This window comes from Lutra lutra, chromosome 8 (genome assembly GCF_902655055.1).
Source record: "Lutra lutra chromosome 8, mLutLut1.2, whole genome shotgun sequence".
Classification (NCBI taxonomy): domain Eukaryota; kingdom Metazoa; phylum Chordata; class Mammalia; order Carnivora; family Mustelidae; genus Lutra; species Lutra lutra.
In genome coordinates, this window is record NC_062285.1 from 24,454,149 (window position 1) to 24,479,345 (window position 25,197).

General features: G+C 48.6%; 1 protein-coding gene across 1 annotated transcript in view; it reads left to right on the plus strand.

Moving 5' to 3' along the window:
* Positions 1–25,197, plus strand: part of FAM171A1 (family with sequence similarity 171 member A1) — a 128,134-nt gene that overhangs the window by 67,214 nt on the left and 35,723 nt on the right. The window contains exons 2-3 of the mRNA XM_047741581.1: positions 337–564; positions 10,638–10,730. Of these exons, the coding sequence (XP_047597537.1) occupies positions 337–564; positions 10,638–10,730 (321 nt within the window). The remainder of the gene's footprint in view (positions 1–336; positions 565–10,637; positions 10,731–25,197) is intronic.

The following is a 25,197-nucleotide window of genomic DNA, read 5'->3' on the forward strand; positions in this document are numbered from 1 at the left end:
GTGTGCCATCAGCAAATGAAAGGATAGAAGAATATTTTGTTTGCTCACAGTGTCTTAAAGGGATAGAATTCTCTCTGTTATTTGTTGGAGTGAGCACAGAGGAGCAAAGAGGAAGGGCGTTTGTGATGGGCAGGGTTGGGGGGGCGGGGATCATGTAAAGTAAAAAGGAATCCCTAACAAGAAAATGTTCCCTGGTTCCAGCGATTCCCATTTTGGATGTGGCTCTAGGTTTGCTTCACACACACCCCCTACCCAGTCCCGCCAGCTACAGCAGAATTGTTGTTGAGGTGGGCTGGGTAATAGTGGTTCTTCTTTGTTGCTTTCTCCTCCCTCCAGAGGTGACCCTGAAGGTCCACATCAGTGACGCCAGCACCCACCAGCCCATCCCAGATGCGCTCATCGAGATTTTCACCAACCAGGTGTCCATCGCCTCCGGCACGTCGGGGACAGATGGCGCAGCCTTCGTTAAGTTCCAGTATAAGCTTGGCAGTCAGCTGATCGTCACCGCCACGAAGCACGCCTATGTGCCAAACTCTGCGCCCTGGAAGCCCATCCGGTTACCCGGTAAGGCTGTTGGAACCTCTCCCTAAAGCAGAGCTCATGGTCCCGCCTAGTGCTGGAATCAGACACAGAAGCAATTTTTAAGGTGGAAGGCAGATGATCAGGAAAATAGGGGTTTAGCCTCTGCTTTACTTTGGGGGGCTTTTTTTTAAGATTGTATTTATTTGTCAGAGAGAGAGAGAGAGAGAGTGCATGCATGCGCACAAGTTGGGGGGGCAGAAGGAGAGGGAGAACCAAATTCCCCGCTGAGCAGGGAACCCCGTGCGGGGCTCGATCCCAGGACCCGAGGATCATGACCTGAGCAGAAGGCAGACGCTTAACCGACTGAGCCCCCCAGGTGCCCCTACCTTTGGGGGCTTCTTATGAGAAGGAAAGGGGGTGTCCTGTATGAAGCAGGCAGGGGCTCTCCCTCAGTTTACACATACAACAGAATCAAAATCAGAGTTTCTGCCCATTTCCCTAGCGTCCTCTTTTGTACCTTGTTGATTTTAACTGGCAGGATGGCATTAGGGCAGGGCTCTGGAGCGGACTTCCGTCGTTCTGCTTCATGGGGCCTGAGAGAACACTGGCCAGAGAGGCAGGGGGTGATGGGGACATAGTTTTTCTCTTCCCCCTTCTCACCTGCTAAGGGAAAACCCACTCCTATGTGTTTCCGCCATACTCTTCCTCACTTCCGGTGCTTCTGATCACCCAACATGTGGGGTATTTTCCATACAGCAAGCAGTTCTCAAGTGCTCCGTCACCTGCTGTGGGTCCTACAGTTTAACTCGGTTCTGATACTATCTGTCTGGAGACAGCATTGAATCCCACAGGTGAAGGGCTCAGTCTATGACACCTCTCCCCCCCCAACCCCCACGTCAGACGCCTGTCCCAAGTCCACTTTGTCCCCTGGGCTTCTGACCACCGGCTGTAAATCAGAGGTTCCCCAAACCCCTCCTCAGGTTCAACTCATTGGCCAGAGTGGCTCACAGAACTCAGGGAAACAGTTGGTAAAACACCAAAGTCAGCTGGGTAAATTTGAAAGTCTGTTTGGCTTTATTTAAGTGATTCATGAATCAGGCAGCACCCATCTCTCCAGTAGAGGGGAGCTTTAAGGAGTTGCACAAAAGGGAAGGTTTTTGTTTTTGTTTTTAAAGATTTCATTTATTTATTTGAGACAGAGACAGTGAGAGAGAGCATGAGAGGCGAGAAGGTCAGAGGGAGAAGCAGACTCCCCATGGAGCCGGGACCCCCCCGATGCGGGACTCGATCCCGGGACTCCGGGACCGTGACCTGAGCTGAAGGCAGTCACTCAACCATCTGAGCCACCCAGGCGCCCAAAGGGAAGGTTTTTATAGGAAGAAGGTGAGGAGTTATTAGCAAAAGAAAAAAAAGGATGCTTTCAGTCAAGGTCATATTTCCTTAGGGGGGAAGGGCAGGTGATCGTACTAGGTGGGTCACCTCATCTTCTTTTGAGGGGGAACGGAGAGGGAGGGCCCATGTGACCAATTACCTCCCTGATGCCAATCAAAAAAATTCCTGACCCAGTTGACTGAATTTTGGGGGGAGGTTGAAAACGCAGTTAGGCTAGGTGACGTATTAAGTTCCAGTTTCGTAATTTGGCCTAAGGGACACCATTCTGGGCCTGTGGGGTTTTTCTATTTTTTGTTTTGAACACAGTTTACTGACTAGATCACTGGTTTATTACAAAGGCTATTAAAGGGACAGCCAGGGGTGCCTGGGTGACTCAGTGGGTTAAGCCTCTGCCTTCGGCTCAGGTCATGATCTCGGTCCTGGGATCGAGTCCTGCATCAGGCTTTCCGCTTCCTCCTTTCTCTCTGCCTGCCTCTCTGCCTAGATGCAATCTCAGTCTGCCAAATAAATAAATAAAATCTTGAAAAATAAAAAAATAAAGGGACAGCCAGATGGAGGAGATCACACAGGCAAGAGCTGTACACAGCGACTTGGGGCACAGCGACTCCATGCCTTTCCTGGGCAAACCACCCTCCCAGCCTCTCCATGTGTACACCTACCTAAAAGCTCTCCAGCCTCATCCTGTTGGGTTTCTACGGAAGCTCCATGATAATCAGGACTGATGAACTCATTGGCCATTGGTGACTGATGGCATCTCCAGCCCTTCTTCCCTCCCCACGGTCAAGGGAGTGGGGCTGGAATTTCCAACTTGGTTGGTTCTCTGGCCAACCCGCCCCCACCCTTATCTAGAGGTTATCTAGAGGCTTTCCAGAAGCCTCCTCATTAGCTAAAGCTGCCTTGAAAGGGACATGTTATAAATAACACAAGCCACCTTTATGGCTCTTATCACTTAGGAAATTCCATGGGTTTAGGAGGTATGGTCCAGAAACAGGACCAAGACCAGATACATATTTATTATTATGAATCACAGTGTGAAGTTACCACTCACCACCTCACAACGCTCGTCTCCCACAGGGACAAGATGGTGCCTGACACAGATTCAGCCTGGGATGGGGTAGGTGGGGAGTTGACATGCCCCCCCCTTCTGTCCCCTTACCTCAGGCTGCCACTAGCACCTGGACCACATTGTCTGTTGGCACCAGGATTAGGGACAAGGAGGGGCTGACAGCTGGAGGGAGATGCTGCCAGGGTGGAGTTTGGAAACCGGCTGACCTGATTCTGGCACCCAGTCTCGGCTTGAGCGCCTCGAGCTTCCTTGCAGATCCCTGCAGGACGGAGCTGATATCACCTGACGGAGTTGTTCTGACTAAAAAGCAGGGAATGTACATAAACAACCTTATAGCACCTAAAACACAGTAGGGGCTCAATAAATAGCACAGTGGCTGGTAAAATACCAAATCGGTTTTCATCTCTGTGCCACCATGCCGCTGAACACAGCCCGTCAGAGCCCCCGCCGCCTCTGGGGACACATGGAAGCCAAGTGTGGCTGTCTCTGCCTGTAAAGACCCAGCATCTACCCTCATTCACAAAATTCTCTTTAGTTCAGTTTACATTTATTAAGTACCTGTTATGGGCTAGGCACTGCCCTGGCCGCTGAGAATAGAGATCAAGAGACACAGAGCTTGTCTCCTGGGAGTTGTGTGGTTAGCTCCAAAGCCATTCCTGCCTAATGGGTCTGTTCATGCATGCATATGTGTAGGGGATGCTAGAGGAGGAAAGTTCAGCCTAGGTGAGGGAATAGAGGCTTCCTGGAGTGGGTGGGAGGGGAGCTGAGTCTGGAGGATGAATAGACATTAGCATTAGAAGGTGCTTGTAAGGGGCACCTGGGTAGTGCAGTCGGTTCAGCATCTGACTCTTGGTTTCAGCTTAGGTCCTGATCAAGCCCTACATCAGGCTTTGTGCTAACTGTGGAAGTCTGCTAAAGTTTCTTGCTCTTTTCCTATGCTCTGTACCCCCCACCCCTCGTGGTTGCATTCTTCTCTCTCTCTCTCTCAAATAAACAAATCTTACCCCCCCCCCCCAAAAAAAGGTGCTTGTAAAAAAAAAATACAGATTCCAGGACTCATCCATTCGATCCGGGGACAATGAACCTGAAGTCTGCAATTTAACAAGTAACCCCCCCATCCCCCCACACTCCACTCACGAATGAAAGCATTTACTGATGTTGGGGACCCTGCTTTGTGAGCTACAGAAAGTGGATTTGATATAGGTACTACTGAGGAGATCTTCTAGAAAAATCTTAGAGAAAAGGGGACAAACCTGACAAATATTTAGCAGACAAAATGCAGAATGCCTCTGGGAACAAGTGAGAGAGAGTAAAGGGCAAGGACAAAACAGAAGAAATGTAAGTTGAATCTTGGGTTTCTAGCTGGTGATAGAGCAGCTGGAACAGATGGACAATGGAATTAGGAGACCCACCACTCTATGGTTCCCTCAGGTTGACTCAGTTGATGCAGTGGGTTAAAAGAAGCCCCTTTCTTCTTCCCCACTCCCCTGTGCATCTTCTCCCCAGGCTTGAAGCTTAGACAGAGGTGAATGCAGGTGCTAGTGGAGGTGGGGGAGATGGTGGGGCAGGAATGAGCGTTGGGGGTCATCACTGATGATGAGTTTAGTGGAGAGGACGCTGGTTTTGAGCTGCCTCTGGGACACAGATGTGTTTAGCCTGTAGTTTGAAATGATTTGAGGGCTCAAGGGGTTTGGAGGTAGAAACGTGGTTTGGGGGTCATTAGCTTTGTTGAGATAAGAACCATGAACTCATTGGCATTGTTGAGTTCAAAACCATGAACCCACCAAAGCATGGAGGGGCAGACCTGGGACAGAACTCTGAGAAGGCCCACAAAACAGGAAGATGATCTTTATTAGGTTATATATGAAGAAAATATTTGACCACCTCCATTTTTCACACTGAAAAATCACTGGAAACAACCCAGGGAATTTCAAATGGTAGCCGGACACCTCGACTTCACCTTTGCTGGGGAAACTGCTGCACACAGTATCAGTGTGTTCTATAAAGTCACCATGGACCCCAGGGGGAGTCAATACTGAGCCATGGATTTTAGGGGAGATACAGGTTAGGGTCCTACGGGCTTCCTGTCATAACATTTTCATCAGCCAAACAATGCATCACCTTGGTTTATGTGTGTTTGGGGGTGTTTAAAGACACATGATTTAGGGGCACCTGGGTGGCTCAGTTGTTTAAGTGTCTGCCTTCAGCTCAGGTCATGATCTCGGTTGGGGTCCTGGGAGATCTGGGATTGAGCCTGAATTGGACTCCCTGCTTGGTGGGTGTTCTGCTTCTCCCTCTCCCTCTGCTCCTCCCCCTCTTTGTGCTCTCTCTCTCTCAAATAAATAAAATTTAAAAGCTTTTTAAAAAAAAAGACACATGATTTACTACATACTGCTGGTTCATGGACATGGGACTCATGGCCAACAGCTTCATAACTCCTTGAACAAAGCTTATCTGACATATATTTTTCCCATAAGCACCTCCCAGCCGTCCTGCAGTTAGGGATGGCGACCCTGGGCCTTGGGGCCATTTTAAACAGTGAAATCACCAAAGGAAGCACAGGAATGTGAAAAACTTGGCACGAAATAGATCGCCAGAGGATGCTTACAGTATGTGAGCCGAAAGGGAAAGGCAGAGCTTCCCCTTGTTTGACCTCCACTGGAAGTGCATGCCCCCGAGCCTCAAATTGTTGACCGCTCTGCACTTTGCACGTATAATGCATCATGAGGATTGACTGTGGGGTCACAGATGCAGGTTAGCAGGGAGCTGCATTTGCAAACGCTGAATCCACGAATAATGGGGGTTCAATTCACTGGAATTACATTTGTTTCAACTTCGTTAACATGATCATTTGAAGAAAAGCAACCATTTCCATAATACCCGTTTTCTTAAATGAGTCAAGAAAATGGAAATGATGTGGTTTCGTTGGAAGGGCTTGGGGCTAGGCATGAAGACCCCTGGGTTCTCACCCTGCCCGCCTCCTGCCATCCCCCACACACGGGGGCCCCTCCCGGCTCTCCAAGACCACATTTCTCATTTCTAAAACTAAATTAATTAGACTGAGTAATTTTCAAGGATCCACCGAGGTCTTTGGTTATGTTTCTACGCTTGCCTCGTTAACATAATAAAGATACTCTTAAAGGTGTTTTTTTTTTTAAGATTTTATTTGTTTATTAGACAGAGATCACAAGTAGGCAGAGAGGCAGGCAGAGAGAGAGGAGGAAGTAGGCTCCCCACTGAGCAGAGAGCCCGACATGGGGCTCGATCCCAGGACCCTGAGATCACGACCTGAGCCAAAGGCAGAGGCCCCAACCCACTGAGCCACCCAGGCGCCCCAATAAAGATACTCTTGACTAGAATCTGACAGAAAAGGTGACCAAACCTCCTACTTGCCTATTGTGAAAGGCAGAGTAAGCTTGTTTCCAGGCTTGCTTTTGGATGTCAAGGTAATAGTGTTGGTACTGCAGACACCTGGACAAGGAATAAAGAAAAGTTGGGAGCCTCTCCCAAAACGTGGTGAAAATTTGAAACTACAAAATGCTTTCTTCGCTACACTTGCACACATGGTTTCTTTGGCCTGTGCATTCTTCAGAGATTTTGGAATGGATTTCTGTTTTCATTCTTGACAGTCCTTCCTGGAGAGCGTGTTGGCTTTGCCCTTGCAAGGAGGGAGGTCTGGATTGGAGGGGGGGAAGCCCAGCATAAGGAGAGTAGCCCTTACCCTGGCGAACAGCTAAAACAGATTTCGTTCTAGAAAATCCAGTCCGTCAACACAAGACTGTAAGTCCACCTCTTAATTATTCCCTTCTCCATAGTTATGACTCTACCAAGCCTGTTGCAGCAACCTCCAACCTGGTCCATCTGCCCCTTCTAACCACCTTCTCTATTCAGTGAGCATTCGTGTCTTTAAAAAAAATTATATATATATATATACACACACACACACACACACACACACACATTATATGTACATATTATATGGCTATATTATATACATATTATATTACATGTCTGCCTAAAAGGCCTTCAGTGTCCCCAGGATAAAGTTTAGACCCTCCTCCCCTAGCTGCTACTTCCTTACGTACCTCGTAGTCTATACAGCTGGGCAATTTGTTATTATCTTGACGAATCTGACCCACCCTGTGTTTGTCCGCACTGATAACCTTTGCCTGATGCTCTCTTGGAGAGTTCCTCTTGGGTCTTCCATGCCCAGCCTGGCTGTTTGCTGCTCTGTGAAGTCTTCCTGACTCTAGCAAGGAGGGTTAGACCCTCCTTTCTCTCTACTTACCAAAAAAACAAACATCTACTGGGTAGGACAAGAACCTCCAGAGGTCAGTCAGCATCTCCCCTGTGGTGGGGTCCTAGGGTCTCTCTGCCCACCCCTAACCCCTAGAGGCATTCGGTCCCTTCCCTCCCAGCCCTGGTGGTGCCTCTGCTGCCTCAGCCCACTCATCACGAGAGGTCATTTTTCTCTCCAGGAAATAAGGCTTGAGAACGTTTGTTAGAGTGGAAGTACCAAGGGTTTCGGTTAGAAGTGTTAACCCCCTGCTGTGGTCACACACATCTCGAGAGACTGATCACAGGTGATGTCACAGCTCAGAGCCCCCAGAGCAGTCGGCACAGAGCTTTTCAGGGCCCAGGAAGTGCCTAGGATGTGTGTGAGTTCTCCCATGGGACAGGGCAATCCTGAAGACAGCATCCTGACATCCTGACAGCATCCTTTCTTCCAGGGCATTAGGGACCCAGTGCCTTTGGGAGAAGGGGTCATTGTGAAAAGAGGTTAAGTGTCCCTTTGAAGTGGTTATGAAGGATTTATCCAAGGTCCAGTCTCCCTGCTTTAGTCCTAGCTCACAGGCATTCCCTGATCTACCCTCCCCCAACCTGAAGTGGACTTTTCTCCCAACTTTGAACTCCTAAGGTGAATTCTTTTCTTTTTTTATTCTTTTTTTGTTGTTTTTGTACTTAAAATAATAATTCATATACCATTAAATTCACCATTTTGAAGTGTGCAGTTCACAAGATGATACAGCCATCACCACTGACCAATCCCAGAATATTTTCTGTACCTGCCATGGCCCCCAGGCCCTGGCAACCACCAGTCTCCTCTCTGTCTCTGTGGTTGACCTAGTCTGAACATTGCAGGTGGAAGGAGTTCTACAATACGGAGCCTTCTGTGTCTGGCATCTTTCACTTCAAGTAGCATTTTCATGATGTATCTGTGGTGTAGAATCAGTATGTTTTTTCCTTTTTATGGATGAACGATGTTCCCTTGTATGGATCGACCTCATTTTGTTTCTCTGCTCATTGGTTGGTAGCTGTTGGTTTGTTTCACTTTTTGGCGATTACGAATCGTGCTGCCATGAACATTGACTTATAAGTTACAGTGTGAACATACATTCTCAGTTCTCTTGGGTGTCTACCTAGAAGTGGAATTGCTGGCTCAGGTGGTAACTCTGTGTGTGATATATTTTGAGAAACCACCAGATTATTTTCACAGCACCGAGATGCATTCTTGGGTTGTTCCTGCAATGACCACCTTCCACTTGCTGTATGCCCCAGACCCCTTTTGAAGTAGAACCTCGCAGGCCCAGATTGCCTCCAGCATTGATCTGTTCCACACATCGAGCACTGGGCTGTGTATATAAGCAGCTCAATAGGACTGTAGAGTGGATATGAAAAGAGAGGTCATGTCCAAGATCAGCTCACTGGTCTCCTCCTGGCACTATTAAGAGCCAGTAGTGCTAATTAACAGATAGATACTCTCACCAGTTGATGTTTCTGGTCCCTTATATTTTCCCAGGAAGTCACTTTACCTCTCTAGACCTTGCTTTCCTCATCTTTAAACTTGGACTGCAAAAAGCCCAATGAGTTTTTGAAATTGAGTCAGTGTACTATAGCATTTGAGAACAGACTTCAGAGTTAAGTCCTAGTTCTAGTATTTACCACCTGTGGGATCCTGGACAAGTTAATTCCTTACCTATAAGCCTGTTTCCTTACCTGTCAAATGGACAAGTTAATAATACGGATTTCACAGAGTTGGGGTTTTTTTTAAAGAGTTGTTTATTTGAGAGAGCGTGAGGTGGGGTGGGGGTGGCAGAGAGACGGGGAGAGGAAGAATCTCAAGCAGACTCCCTGCTTAGCACGGAGCGCAATAGGGAGCTTGATCCCACGATCCTGAGATCATGACCTGAGCCCAAACCAAGTGCTGGAGGCTTAGCCGACTGAGCCACCCAGGTGCCACCCTAGAGCTGTTTTGAGATTTAAATAAATTAACAAATTTAAAGCACTTAGAATCATGTCTGATATGTTACTAAGGGTTCAGTGACCTTAATGAGTATTATTTTTCCATAATACATTTATTTGTTTTCTCCTGGCTTCACGTTCTACCCAGAAAACACATAGGCTTTGTGAATTTTTTAGCTAAAAGTGTAGGTACTTGAGCCAGAATTTTAAAAAGAGCACAAGTGCTATCATCTTATTAGTTTCCAGAATAAGGGGGCATGTTCTTCTATCACGTGTCATTTGTTAACCTCAGCACATATTTTTTTAAAGTCTTTTTTTAACAATATCTTACTTTATATATTTTACATTCATATAATGTGTAGCATATTCCTAATGTAAAGAGACTCAGATACTTTGCTAAAAACTTGTAGCAAATAAAAACTAGTCAACTGTTGTAGCGAAGGCAGTTCTATGAGAGACTGTAGCATTCTCGTAGCTTCTTGAAAGTCATCCTAATCAGACTTAAACAAAAAATGTTTCTTTTCCCTCCATTCACAACACTCCTAACACCAAATGAATGGGACTTTTTCTCAATCCAACCAATTATCCGACTCTCTGGACACCAACTGGGTGTCCTACAGTTCAGTTCAATTCTTACAGTACCCAGATTTAGTGCAGAACCCCAGGTGAAAGGCTCAGTACCACGAAACTGCCCCCCACTCAAACACAACTCCCAGCACGTTGCCTCTTCTCCTGGCAACTGGTTCCAAATCAGGGGTGCCTATGACCCCTTCTCAGGTTCAGTAATTTGCTATGCTGGCTCACAGAACTCAGGGACACGTTTATTTACATTTGCCAACTTACTCTAAGGGAGATCAGAAAGGATACAGATGAACAGTCAGAGGAGGAGATGCACAGATGAGGTCTGGAAGGGTCTTGAACGTGGCAGCTTCTGTCCCTGTGGATTTGAGGTGTCCCACCCTTCTGGCACATTCACCAACCTGGAAACTCCCCCAAATCCTGTACTTCTGGAATTTTCATGGAGGTTTCGTCATGCAGGCATGATTGATTCTGAATTTAATCTCTAACCCCTCTCTCATTCCCGGAGGTAGAAGGGGTGAGGCTGAAAGTTACAAGGTTCCAGTTACAGGTTTCCGGGGACCAGCCTCCATCCAGAAACTCCCCCACCCAGAGTTGCCTTGTTAGAACAAAAGATCCTCCTACCACCCGGAAAATTATAAGGGAATTAGGAACTCTGTGTCAGGAACCAGGGACAGACACCAAATAATATATATCTTATTACATCACAATACTAAAAATCAGTATTATTGATTTGAAATCAGACAATACAAAGAATGCGGTGTGCCCCCAATATTAGAGTGGGCGTTTTGATTTAAATTTCAGAATTCCCTCATGTCCGTTTTTGTTTCTGCAGTATTTTCTTCACTGAGCCTGGGCCTGCTTCCAGAACGATCCGCCACTCTAATGGTGTATGAAGATGTTGTCCAGATAGTGTCAGGATTCCAAGGTATGTTGAATATTGAAAGAAAGAGAAGTGACAGTAACTTTTGGGCCAACTTGTAAGAGCTTACGAAAGACAGCTTCTGGTCAGATGGTGATGGCAATGAATTTACCCAGAGCTGGACACAACGTGTGTTGTCCATGTGAGTACACAAACATACTTGAATTTTTGGTTAAACTATCTGCTGGCTATGATCTTGTTTCTTTAGTGCCAGCCTTTAAGTGTGTGGGAGAAAAGAAAGGACCCCACTACTCTGTCCATATTGTATCTCTGTCTTCTCCAAAGTCGAGGATTTTCACCTTGTGGGTTCAGAGCTCAGGACCCCACCTGAGCCTCATGAGCAAAGGTTCGTAAGTATTCGAGGGGGTCGAGTTTCAGTCTTGTACAACCAGAAGGATCTAGAGATGTGTTGCACAAAAATGTACTTAAAGCTACTATATTGTGCATTTAAAAATGGTTAAGATGGTGAATTTAATGGTATGTGCTTTTTAACACAATAAAACAAAATCCAACCCCTGCCTTAAAAAAAAAAAAAAAGAGAGAAGATTCATAGGCTTTCAAGTGTGGTCTTTTTCTCTCTCTTGTCTCTCATTTTCTTAACTCATCTGACATGCAGTGATTGTGTAAATGTGACACCTTCTAACTTCTCTTGCAGAGACACTTGTATAGAAGCTTAAGGAATCTCCCTTAATATGTGGTTTAGAATTGGTGGGTTAGAATTGGGAATAACACGTCAAACGTGGGTTAGAAATGGTGGGTTAGAATTGGGAATAACACTTACGTCAAACGTATTTGTGCCGAGATCAGTTTCTTTAATCTAAATCACAGGCCAGAGAGCGATCTTTCCAGGCTTTTAATAATGTTCCATCAGATTAATTTTTTTATTTCCTTCATTTTAATACAAATTTGATAAGAGTCATTCTCTACCTAACCACATTCATGTGCCATTTGCAAATGAAGAGAACTTGTTCATTCCTTTTTTTGCTTAGTGGCTGTGGGGAACTGAACAGGCAGCCGCTATAATTACCATATAACATTGTATCCCTTTTAGGCCTACAACATAATGATTGGATATATGTGTATATTGCAAAATGATCACAGTAAGGCTAGTTAATATCCATCACCCCACATAGCTACAAATTTTTCTTCTTGTAATGAGAACTTTCAAGACTTACTCTCTTAGTAACTTTCAAATATACAATACAAAATTAACTGTAGTCGCCATGCTATACATTACATCCCCAGGACTTATTTATCTTGTAGCTGGAAGTTTGTGCTTTTGGAGCTGCTTCACCCATTTCCCCCACCCTCCAACTCTGGCAACCACCAGTCTGTTCTGTTTCTATGAGTTCGGGTTGTTTTAGATTCTACCTATAAGTGAGATCCTGCAGTATCTGTCTTTCTCTGTCTGGCTTATTTCACTTAATGTAATGTCCTCCAGGTTCAACCGTGTTGTCACAAATGGCAGGGTTTCCTTATTTTTTGTGGCTTAATAATATTCCATTGTAGATCACATTTTCTGTATCCATTTATCCATTGATGGACACTTAGGTGTTTCCACGTCTTGGCTCTTCTAAATAAAGGCTCGGTGAACATGGGGGTGTGGCAATGGTTTTCTTGAAATGAGGGAACAATCATACTTCTTTCTCATGTTCCTCACTAAGAGAAGAATCTTCAGGGGCACCGAGGTGGCTCAGTGGGTTTGGGCCTCTGCCTTCAGCTCAGGTCATGATCTCAGGGTCCTGGGATCGAGCCCCGCATCGGGCTCTCTGCTCAGCAGGGAGAATGCTTCCCCCCCCACCCCCGGCCACCGGCCTGCCTCCCTGCCTACTTGTGATCCCTCTCTCTGTGTCAAATAATAATTAAAAAAATTTTTTTTAATTAAAAAATAAAAAAAATTAAAAAAAGAAGACTCTAAAGTGTCTTGCTCTCATTTTTGACTGGACTAAATTCTGATAAGGACCAAAATGATCTTTTTTGGAATTTTGGTCTCTATCAGAATTTAACCCAGTGGAAAAGGATAGAGTCAGATCATTGTAATGAATGGCCTATCTGATATAGGCAGGCTGCGCCCACCCATGTATGTCATGGCGTAAGTTAGGCTATTCAGAGAATAATTTAGAGCTGACTGCAGCTCTTCAAATAGCAAATGAAAACTACAAATCCCCTGGACCAGACTCCTTGGTGGCGTTGGAATTTGAGATCTACTTTGCATTTCCTGAGGAGAGGAGTCCATGCAGCCTGAGAGCAAGTCTGACCCAGCCTGGCTGGAACCCTACTGATTCTGATCGGGGCTGTGCCGTGTGTCCACGTGGCGGCGGACTGGCACAGAGCAATAAAACAGGAAGTGCGACCTACAGGTCACAGCAGCTGTAGATTTTCATTTTAGGTATGCCTTAAGACCCGTTATTTTTTTTCACAGCCTTGAATGTTTTGATTTTTTAATTTAAAAAACTGACCTTGGGGCACCTGGGTGGCTCAGTGGGTTAAGCCGCTGCCTTCGGCTCAGGTCATGATCTCAGGGTCTTGGAATCGGGCCCCGCATGGGGCTCTCTGCTCAGTGGGGAGCCTGCTTCTTCCTCTCTCTCTCTCTGCCTGCCTCTCTGCCTACTTGTGATCTCTCTCTGTCAAATAAATAAATAAAATCTTAAAAAATAAATAAATAAATAAATAAAAAGTAAAAAATTGACCACCTCCCCCATGTCACGCAGCGTGCTAAGTTTTCCTCTTCATTGGCCGTTCCCTCACCTTTTCCTCAGAGTTAGTCCTCATCTCCTCTCTTAACCAGCTGTTGTCATTCTTTGTTCCAGTTTTCTTCTGCTTTCTCTGAATGGCCCATTCTTTCCATAAGATGTTGGTCCACCAGCATACCCTGTGGTAGGAAAGTCTCAAGTAGCTGGGCAGCTGGGCTTCTGCAGTGTGGATGTGCCCGTAGGCCTCCATAAATGGAGAGGAGCCAGGCTGCAGGATACAGAGCAGAAAGGGACATTGGCTAGTAGAGCCTCCCCCCGGGCCCCACCCCTGCCTGCCCCAGCCCTCACCCGGTGTCCTCTGAGCACCAGTATGGCTGTAGCAGCAACTTTCCACCTCTTCTCTGAGCACCGCCCCCCTTCCTGGTCTGAAATGTCCCTGAATTCACACAGCCTTCCCTGCAGCCTTCTCAGGTGGGGGCTGAGCTCACAGGACTTGTCTCTTTCCTCCTTCCCTCCCTGCGGCTCCTCGGAGGCTGGCTGGACCACTCACCACCGGGGCCTTGGTCTGCTTTCCTCCTGGGCTCGTGCTGTTAGCTCCCAGTTCGCAGGTTCACAAAGTTCCTGTAATCGTGTCTTGGGAATGTTGGCGTACATGTGGGTGACGCCCACCCGATACCCCAGCTGCTGTTCCTCTCCCGGGTGCTTCTCTACCCTCCTCCGTCACCCTCTTCTGCCACATGCCTTAGGCCTCATCATTCCAGCAAATGCACCGCCTGCAAGCTCAGCCACCACGTTCCCTCCTCTCACCCTGTGACAACAGCTCACACACCACTGAGGGCTCCAGAGTTATGAGCCACCGAGTCCTCGCCAATAGGGTTGCCTCCCTCCCCAGCCTACATGCAGGGCCCTTCGTTGGAATTGTCCCCTTGCAAATGTACCGCCCCTGCACCCCGCCAGCAGTGTTGGTCCCCTCTCCTTCTGCCATGTTTGTCTGACTCAGTAGCTTGTGACCCTCGGTGACCTGAGGCACATCTGGCCACCCCAGCCCAGCCACATGTGGCTGGATGGAACCTCAGAGCGGCAGCAACTGGTTGTACAGCTGGTCATGACCACAGACTCTGGATGGACATCCGCCCTGCAAGACCGGGGCCACTCCTAGTTGTTTGTTTTCTGAGTCTCCAAGATGACTTCGACACCCTCTTCTTGAGCTCCTGACTTCCTGTGTGTACAGCCACACTCACATCCTTGCTCTCAGCTCAGGATATCTCTAGTACTTCACAGAGAAGCTGAGAACCTTACCGGCCCACTGGCAAATCCACGGATCTGCCCACTGCTCCTTGTTGCGTTGAAGGGAATGTCCCTGTCCCAGCACACGCCTGTCCCCCTGTTTGTGCTCTGCCTCCCATTCTTCTCTTCCACACGGGTTTAAGTGTTTCCCCTTTGCTCCACCCCACCATTTCCCCCATGCTGGAATGGACAAATATGATGGTTGTGCATGTCTGCGAATTGCTTCCACGACCATCCTGGCTCTAGCCACTGCCCTGTGTTTCTGCTGTCCTTTTGGAAGGACGTCTGCACGCCTTTGTTTCCTGCCTCCTTGCCTGTCTTTCCCGGTGCCCGCCCTGCAAGCCGCTCTCCTTCCTTAGCACTCCGTACAGACTGCTTTCTCCGAGTCTCTTACAAGCTCCTGCGGCCAAACCCAAGGACGTCTTTCTCCACATCTCCCTGGACATCTCCACAGCATCCATGAGACTTTCCTCTCTTCACTTATATAACATCATGCCTTGATTTTCTTTCTCCTCTTGGTCACTTCTCTGGACACTTGAGTGACTGTCCTGGGCCAATATGTCTTCTTTCCAGGTCTCTCCCCAGAAGATCTCATGGGCCCATGTTTTAAGCTCCCTGGACACAGAATTCGCATTCTCTCACCTCCCTCCCGGACTCCCCGTGAGGAAGGCCCCCTGCTGGCTGCTTCTTGCCATCTCCACTCGGGTGTCTAATAGACATCTCTGGCATCACAGAAGTCTGGCTATGTTCTCTCCATCTCAGTAGAGGGTACCTCAGGGGTCGAGCCAAAGCCTGGAACTATCCCTGACCCTTCTGTCCTCACAGCTGGCTCCCTGGGAGAGCTGCTTCTCCATCTGGGTTGCCACCATACCGATCCAAGGCCCCACGCCCCCCAGGAGAGCCACAGTAGGTTTTGAACTGGCTCTTCCCACCCTCACCAGCCCATACTCTAGTCCTCACACAGTTAAACGGCAATCAAGTCCCACTTACTTCTGCTCTTCAGCGGTTTTCCCGTTGTACTTGGAATAAAATCCCAAATGCTTACACTCAGGGCTGGACAGCCCCTCGGCCCTGAGCTTCAGTTGGTGTGCGGGTCCTTGGAAGGTGAGGATCGGTAAGAAGGGGCGGAGAGTGCGGTATTGGTACGTGTGGTTTCCCGAGGGCAGGCTTCCTGCAGCCCAGCCCCCTCCATGCATACTTCCTGGTCCCAGTTCCCATCGCAGACTCTCCTCTCCTCCTTCCCAGGCGCCTTTGACTTCCACTCCCACATGTGTGACCCCTTCTCAGTCCCCCTCTCCCTGGGGGTGGCACTAACCTTAGCAAGGTGTTTGTGACAAGGGCTCACACTGCAGCCCACAAGGCCCATTGCTGTGGCCCCACTTTATCCCACTGTGGCTGCCAGACCTCCTTGTCACTGCCTGCTCCACCCCTCCCTGTCACCCACCAGCCCTGAGACCTCATTGTCTCCTCTGGTGACTCTGAGGGGCTTCTTGAATGATCTCAAAATCGCGTCATGTGCCCTGGGTAAGCAGGCACCTTCTCCCCATGTACCAGTTGCGTTTGACCTTCATCTCCCCTTCTTGTGCTCCATGACTCAGCGTTCCAGTGCCCCGGGCCTGATACCTTGAGTGATTTCTGTGATGTTCCTGTGCTTGCACACACTTGCCTTGTTTCTGCTGCCCACGTGTTGCCCACGTGCATTGCCACGGGCTATGCAGTGATTCAGGCCCTGGTCAGTCTCCTTGCGGACCATGCAGTAGCCCACAATGGGTGTACTTGGCCTCTAGTCTTTGAGTTAGGATTGGAGCTGGGCATGAGATTAACCAGACTTCCCAGCTCTTGTATCTCCTTTCCAGTACACCTTGCACTAAACGGCCAGAGGAATCTTCTGGGAGCAGATCTCCTGTTCTTTCACTCCCCCAGTGACCCCCCGCCTTTGCCCTAGAAATAAATCCAATCTCCTTACACAGCACACACCCCCCTGATGATCTGGCCTCAGCGTCCCTTCTCCGGGTTCTTCTCCTTCAGGTATTGAAGGAGAACGTATTCTAGCCTAACTGAAGTTCCTTTTCTGTTTTCCATCTGGAGTATCCCACCCCACCTTCCAATCTGTCTCCAAACCCTCCTTGGACATCAAGACCAGCAAAGGCCACATCCTCCGGGACGTCTTATCTCCCATCTTCCCTGGAGATGTGACTCATGCAGGTGCCTTGCCTTTCAACCTCAGTGGCCAAGGGGCTTATATCCTGTGCCCAGCGGCTCAGGGGTAACCAGTCCACGGTACAGCCAGGGGCTGGGAGAGAAAATCTGGAGCCATCAGTTCTTTCTCTCCCTTTTACTGGGACTGAGCTAAGAACCCAGAAGAGGCGAGAGTCTCAGTAGAGTGGTTGTGAGGTATAGAGTGTCTGTGATCTTGCCAGAACACCCAGAAGCCCCGGTTAGAAGAGAAAAGTATGAGTAAGAAAAGGAAGGAGGACAGAGAGAAGCCGACTGGGGATTAGCGGAGTCCTGTTGATGACACTGTGTTGGAGTGAAATCTACAGACTCCTGCTGTGTTGCCCTGAGCTGCCGGGAGCCCAGAACATAGTGCTCCTGCAGCTTCCGTGCCCTCTGGCTCCCATCCTTGTGTTCTGACCCATCCCTATCTCCCTGCCAGCCCCAGCACGTCCTTATCAGTAACAGAAGAGTGGATTAAAACAACCCTCCAGCTCTGGGTTCCTATCTTTTTCTGATAACTCCCTTTCCCATATTTGGTAGTATACTTTATCTTTCCACCTAACATTTTCAAAATCTGAAGGTAAAAAGTACATCCTGTTCACCTTAAAACCTTCCCGGGGCCTGGCCGTATACCTGCCTTATGATAGGTAATCAATGAGCAATTCATTGAACGACTGAATAAATTAAAAAAAAATTTTTAGGGGCGCCTGGGTGGCTCAATTGGTTAAGCGTCTGCCTTAGGCTCAGGTTATGATCCTGGGGTCCTGGGACTGAGTCTGGCATCAGGCTCCTTGCTCAGCAGGGAGCCTGCTTCTCCCTCTGCCTGCTGCTCCCCCTGCTTATGCGCTCTGTCTCTCTCTCTCTCTCTCTGACAGATAGATAAAAACTTCCCAAAAAAATTTTTTTGAAGATTTTATTTACTCATTTGAGAGAGAGCGCGAGAGAACAAGCACAGAGGGAGGAGAAGCAGACTCCCCGCCGAGCAGAGAGCCCAACGTGGGGCTCGATCCCAGGACCCCAATAATGACCCGAGCCGAGGGCAGACACAACCAACTGAGCCGCCCAGGTGCCCCTAAAAAAAAAATGTTTAAAGTATAAATAACAAGTGCTTTTTGCACTTCCTATAGAGATTGCCCATGCCCTGGTCAATTATTTCCTTGTGGTTTCTAAGAAAAATGCAGCTCACAGCCAGACACATGCATCATGGTAAGAGTACTTGAAGAGCTTTTTCTCTATGGAGCAGGAGGCACAGTCCTATTATAGGAGCATAAATCATTCAGTTAGGTTTTGTTAGAGTTAATGTGTTCAATCTCACTCCCTCCTGTTTGGACATAACAAAAACAGAACCCTCACTCCCTTCCTAAGATCTCATTTGCATTCCAGCTTTTTAAAATTACAGAAATTTTTGCTAATTTTTTTATTTTTTTAAAGTAGGTTCCACATCCCCTGTGGAGCCCAGTGCCAGGCTTGAACTCACAACCCTGAGATCAAGACCTGAGCTGAGAATAAGAGTCAAGCACTTAATCGACTGAGCCACCCAGGTGCCCCAGAAATTTTGTTAATTTTTTCACTGATCCTTGCTCGTGAGTGTAATAATTGCTACTTGTGTTTTTCCTTGTCTCAGTAGAGTTGAGACATGACAATAATAATGCTGCGTGTTTCATGTCTTCTTACCCGTTGAAAGGAAAGCCATAAGTAGATAATTTTTGGTCTTTGCCGTTCTGTTCTATAAAATTAATATAAAACTGAATTTATAAAAGCTATATTAAATTTTTGTTCTCAGATTGGTCATGTATAGGTGAATGTTTTTTTTTTTTTTGGTGGATTCAGAGGAGAAAAATCAGTTCGTATTTGATCAGAAATGTAAGTACCATAAGTCTTTGAATTTTAGCATGTTGCTCAGATGTTACAATGTGTCACACGCTCCTGAGAAAAGGTAGGTGGTGTGATGATAGTTCAGTAATGAAGCTTCTCACGTTATGTGTATGGTCTTAGGTGATGTCGCCCCATTGCTCAGTTTTGTGTGACACTGAAGTCAAAGCTTTCAGAGAAGGAAGGCTGCTGGGTGGAGATAAAAACAGAAGAGGGAAAGGAGCCCATTGTTCTCATTAGTCGGATACTTCATGCTTCAGTAGATGTTTTTGTTTTGAAATGTTTATACCCAGGTAAAGTAGACTTAATAAACACATGGAAAATGACAGTGTTCCTAGAAAAATAAAAAGACTGCTCACTTGTTTTCTCCTCTGTAGGTTTGGTATTTGTGTAAATTCTGAGCAGTTGGCCTGCAGCTCTGGCTCCTAGAGCATCCAGCAGACCTTCATGGGTCTCAGAAGTGGGGCATCTTGTTGACTCTGAATTCGAGAACATATATAAGAGGGTATCATATCGTGTACACACACACACACACACACACACACCATGGAATAGTACTCAACCATCAAAAAGAATGAAATCTTCCCATTAGCAATGATGTGGATGGAACTAGAGGGTCTTATGTTAAGCTAAATAAAGTCAGTCCAAGAAAGACAAATATCATATGATCTCACTCATATGTGGAATTTAAGAAAGAAAACAGGGGAACATAGGGGAAGGGAAGGGAAAATAAAATAAAATAAAAACAGAGAGGGAGGCAAACCATAAGAGACTCTAGGAAATAAACTGAGGGTTGCTGGGGGGGGAGGTAGGTGGGGGGTAGCATAACAGAGTGACGGCGGGCCTTAAGGAGGGCACGTGATGTGACGAGCATTGGGTGTTTGCACAACTTATGAGTCACTGAATTCTACTCCTGAAACTAATAATACACTATATGTTAACTAAATAAAATTTAGATAAATAATAATAAGATACCACAAAGATGCCTTTGAGCCTGACTGCTCCGGAGATGGGGGGCACCGGTAGCACCCACTGACTTCTCGTCCCCAGGGCTCAGCTATAAGCCCTACCCACCTCATCCACACCACACCCTGCACTTCTCGGCTCAGTGACCTTACTCTTAGCAATGACCTCACCACGTTTCACAGAGAGGAGAGGCCACCAGGGAGAAAGATGGCTTGGATGGCTTCTCTCTGGCCTTGTGATGTGCCTGCTGTGGTCCCTCCTCCACCACCAGCCCCTTCTCTCTAAGGTTGTTCTGCCCTTTATCTCCTCCTCGGGCCCTATGGTTTAACTCCTGCTCTCCCTCAGCTTCCTGAATGGCAGCCTGCCATTCCAGGAAAAGGCCTTCATAACCCCCCTTCCTCCTTTAGGTTCCACCGCATTTCTGTCCTCTCCCAAACCGAAGAAGAGTGGCCGCTGGGGGCCTCCTTCTGGGTCCCGGTCGTCCTGTGGGGGGCTTGGCTGGGCTGAGCTGCGAAGACCCAGGTGTCCTCCTGGAGGATCGCTTCCCACTCGTCAGCTCCTTGCCCCCCTGGCCTCTTCGCACTCTTTCTTCTCTGCCCTCCTGTCCGCCTCCAGCTCCCTCTTCAGTTTCTATCCCAAGGCCACTGTCTTTACCCAGCATTCTGTCGCTTCTCACATGAACCCCTTCGTGACAGCCACTTGGCCCACCTCCAGCCCCTCCGCCAGCCATCAGAACTGGGTGAGCGCAAATGCCATCTTCTCCTCCCCTCCCGGGAGCCCTGCCGACACCCCTGTAGGCCGCCTCCCCTGCGGGGCCCACACAGCCTGCACCTGGCTCCTGGGGTCCCCCGCCCTCCCCAGCCTCCCCCCTCTCAACACGCTGGCCCTGCTTCCAGGTGTGCGCTCCTTTCCACCCACCCCGACTCTGCCTCCAGACACGGTCAGGGATGCCACCCACAAAGCTCTCTCGAAGTTTCCTCTGTACTTTTTTGCATAGAGCTCCTCTTTTGGCGCTTAAAAGACTGTGGTAATTAAGCCATGCCCGTGAAGCCTTCTGTACTCCTGAGCCCCGGGACAGCGGAGCCTTTGTCCTCTCCCTCTTCACGTATCCAGTGCCCCTTGCAGAGGAGACTCTGGGTGCTTGTCTGGATCACTGTCAGGATGCTCAGAGCATCTGGTGCAGTCGTTCCCAGTCTGGGGCAGTTTTGTCCCCGAGGGACGTTGGACGGTGGTGTCTGGTGACTTTTTTGGTTGTCACAACTTCGGACCTGCTGCTGGCATCTGGCAGCTGGAAGCCAAGGGTGCTGTCAGCTGTGTTTCAGTGTGCAGGCACCCCATCCCCCTCTCCCAGCAGCTCCCGGGCCTGAAGTGTCAATAGGGCCAAGACTGAGGACTCCTGACCTCGTCAGAACGGAGACCCATGGCATTTGGACTTCGGGAGCTGCTGGGTATGGTTGATCTTTCCGTGTAGTTCTGTAAATCTTGTTGAGCACCAGCGACGTCTAGGACACCGTGCAAGATGTTGTACAGCCCACCTGCTTTCAAGGAGCTTCCAACCAGAAGGGGAGAGGAGATGGGAAGTTCGTGTTTATCCTGTACCTGTTCTGTACGCGGAGGCACTGCCAGGCATCGTACATGCACGCTCTGATCTAGCATCACAGCAGCCATATTACGAGACAGGCATGATCCACACCTGTTTTAAAGATAAAGAACCTGAAGCCCAAAGTCACTCAAATAGAAGATGGCCGAAGAAAGATTTAAACGTAGAGCTGAGTGATTCCCCTGATCCATGATCTCGTCTCATGGTGCCTCTGATTTAGGGAGATGTATACATTTCTAAATAAACCTAATACAGGGCACAGTAAAATCTGTGCTGGAGGGGCGCCTGGGGGGCCCAGTCGGGTAAGCATCTGCCTTCAGTTCAGGTCCGGATCCCAGGGTTCTGGGTTCAAGCCCCTCCAGTCCAGCCCACTGCTCACTGGGGAATCTACTTCTCCCTCTCCCTCTGTCCCTTCCCACCATTCGTGCTCTTTCTCACACAAATCTTTTTTTTTTTAAATCCATGCTGGAGAAAGATATAAATAGCATTTAGAGATTGGGGTGGGATCAAGGACGTCTCCATAGAACAGGTGGCATTTAAGACACATCTTGGAAGACGTGTAGGACGTGCAGATAGAGACTATGCGGGAAAGACACGAACATGTGTGTGGGAGCACAGAGCTGTGCAGTCCTGCTTGGCCAGAGGGTGAGAGGTAGGCATGGTGTACCAGGAAGGGAAACCGAAGTTAGGATTGAAAGAATTCCTTTTTGCCTCTTACTAAGAGAATGACTGTGGACAATTCACTTAACCTTTTTGGGCTTCTGCTTCCTCGCTCATAAAGAAGAGAGGGTTCTTTCGTCACAAGATTGTTGTAAATATTAAGTGAAATAGTATGTGTATGAGAACTTTGTGGGGGCACTAGGGTGGCTCAGTTGGTCAAGCGTCTGACTCTTGGTTTCAGCTTGGGTCGTGATGTCAGATTGAACCCCCCCTGAGCACAGAGTCTGCTTGTCCCTCTCCCTCTGCTCCTCTCCCTGTTCTTTCTCTCCAATAAATAAAATCTTTTAAAAAAGAAACTGTAAATTCTTATGTCTGAACTACACCTCTCACTTACAGGAACAGGAACTGTAGTAGTCTGGGTCTGTGCTGGTCTATGATTGTCCCCGCCATCATTGTTTGCTGAGTGGTGGCCATCCATTGAAGGTCTCTGAGCTGAGAAGGAATGTGACCAGAGTGACCTCAGGAAAGTCCGTGTGTCCGTAGATACAGCAGCAGAGGGGAAAGGCTGGAGCACAGTTAAGGCGAGGGGTAAGGTAGGGTGGAGGCAGAAAAGGAGATGATGCTGCTGGAAATGATGAGAGGAAATTAGCCAGTCTGGGCAGTGAGTGGATGCTCAGAAAAATCGAAGGGGAAAATGACGGTGGCCTGGAAGCAAAACTGGTGTTGAGTAGAATGGGGGTGTGGTGAAGTGGGAGAGGAAGTAGGGATGGTGTTGGAGTTGCCTGCGGGGCATCCAGGTAGGGGTGTCCGGAAGGCAGAGGAAATGCAGACATGGGGCTTGGAAGAGCATGGGGCAGACAGGAAGGCCACCGTGGAGGGCAGTCAATAAGGTAGGAACCCAGAAACAGAGGAGGCAGCTGAAAGCAGCCCCATAGGAACAGCTTCATCCGGAGGTGGGAGGAGAAAAAACATACTTGCAGAGGAAAAAGCTGGCTGACTTGAGCTAGTAGCATGCGGGACTGTGAACGCCAAGCAGGAGGGGTTTCTGGGCGGGGGTGGTGAACAGTGTGGACCATTGTGAAGAGGTCAGTGAGGAGGATGGCCGAGAAATAGTCATGGGCTTGCAGATTGTACAGTCATCCATTGACATTTCCGAGGGCGGTGTGTGGTGTGGGTAAAAGCCAGATGGTTGGGGGTTGGGCGGAAGGAGAGGAGGCATTCCCTTAAGGGGACAGCAGCATTGAAGTCCTGTTTTGGTGTTAATTTCCTAGATGAGGAAGGAATGGGTATGTTTGTTGGCTGTGGAGGAAAAGCCAGTGGAGAAAGATGATTGACAAAGGCAAGAAGTCTTGCAGCATCAGAAGCAGAAGTTGGGGTAGAGGCTTGGGTTGACCCTGGAGGAAAGCAGGGACAGAAGGCACAAGAAAAGAGGAAAGAAAGAGATTTTGGAGTACCCAGTGGTTTTGGTAGCAGAGGGGCTGAGCATCTGGGGATGGGGATAGAACCCCAAGTCTGAGAAAAACAGAAAATTTGAGAACCTGCTGTTGTGGGGAATGCGTTAGAGGCATCCAGAAAAGACCTAGCCAGGCTTGTCCCCTCGGTCCTCCCAACCCCAGCCAATCACACCTCATCCTGGAACTGCGGAAATCCAGCCGTGCTGATAGAGGAAGATAGGCGTGAGGACGTAACTGCCCCCCCAGCCACACACAGACACTTTTGTTCCATTTACACTGAGGCCTAGAGTAGCTTCGACCCTTCCCTAACTTCTCAGATGCTTCTTTGGTCATTTCAGCAGGCAGAGAGAGGTCTTGCCTTTGCTCTGTGTCTGGGGGTGTGTTTGGTCCCTCAGCAGACAGGGGTCCGTGTCATTTTGGTCACAGCTTGTGTCCAATCAGCTGGACAGGCCACGTCCCTGGCTAGTTAACCTGCCCCAGGCATCACCTCTGTTTGCCCCCCACCCGCCAGCCACAGCAGATAGACCCCAGATGTCTGGCTCGTGACCAAGTCCTCCTGCACAGAAAAGGAAGAGGAGGCAAGAGCAGGGGCGGGGAGGAGAGAGAGTTGCATCTCCCACCAAAATGCATGATAAACCAGAGAACAAGAGAAGGCTGCAAGTGTTAGAGAGAGGAGGGAGGGAGAGAAGGAGGGGTAGCCAGTGGCCCCTGAGAGCCGAAGAGCGGCTGGGTCTGGGGTCTTCACGTTCCAGGCCAGTCCCCATGAGGGGGTCAGTGTGATTTCCCCTTCACCTGTCAGCAGCCGCTCTTTTCCTGAGGCCTGGAATGGGGCAAGTGTCCCACCTTGTTCTGCCTCAGCGCTCATGAGGACAAATCCCTCTGCCCTGTCACACAGTAGACTTTTCTTCTTATTTAGCAAGTTCGTTTCCCCCACGTGTGTAACCCAGGCGAGCACCAGCAGCATTGTTTAGATTGAAGAACAGTAGAGAAAGAGAAATAAGTTCTCGGAAAGGCACTATAACTGACAGCCATAATAGGAGCAGGGGAAAATGTTATGTAGTTGGGGGTGAGGGTGTGAAAAAGAAAAGGCTGGCTTTTACTTTCTATCTCCAAGTGCAGCAGAGAGAAGAGCAGAGAAGCAGACTACTCCTCCTCGGGCATGGGGACTCCTGGGGGGTGCAAGGTATCCAAACTCTATGCAGAACGGGGAGGGGACAGGAGGAAGACATCAGTCTTCTGTGACATCAAAGGAAAAGACCAGACTGAGCAGAGCTGGGAGTGAACAGAGACAGACACTTGGAGGCTCGGCCGTGGGTTGTTTTGGGGGGAGAGATGCCATGGGGCTTTGAGACCAGGGTATGTATCTGTCTAGTTAGTTTCAGTGGAGGTGACAGAAGGTAGATAGGAGTCATGACTTTTAGGCATCTGGCTCCCAGGGGCCTGAAAGTGGGGCCTGTGCTTCACGGAGTGGAGAACCAGTCATCTGAGAACTCGGGTGATTTTTAGGTGGTTTGGGGCGCATCTCATTCTCTGCTACCTCAGTGGTACTCACTCCAGGTACCCCAGACTTCACATCTGTCAGGCTCCTGCGGCCTTGCTTGTAGGAAGAGAAATGTGGCCTCTTTGGGGCGCCTGGGTGGCTCAGTTGTTAAGTGTCTGCCTTCAGTTCAGGTCATGTTCCCAGGGTCTTGGGATTGAGCCCCGCATCCGACTCCCTGCTCTGT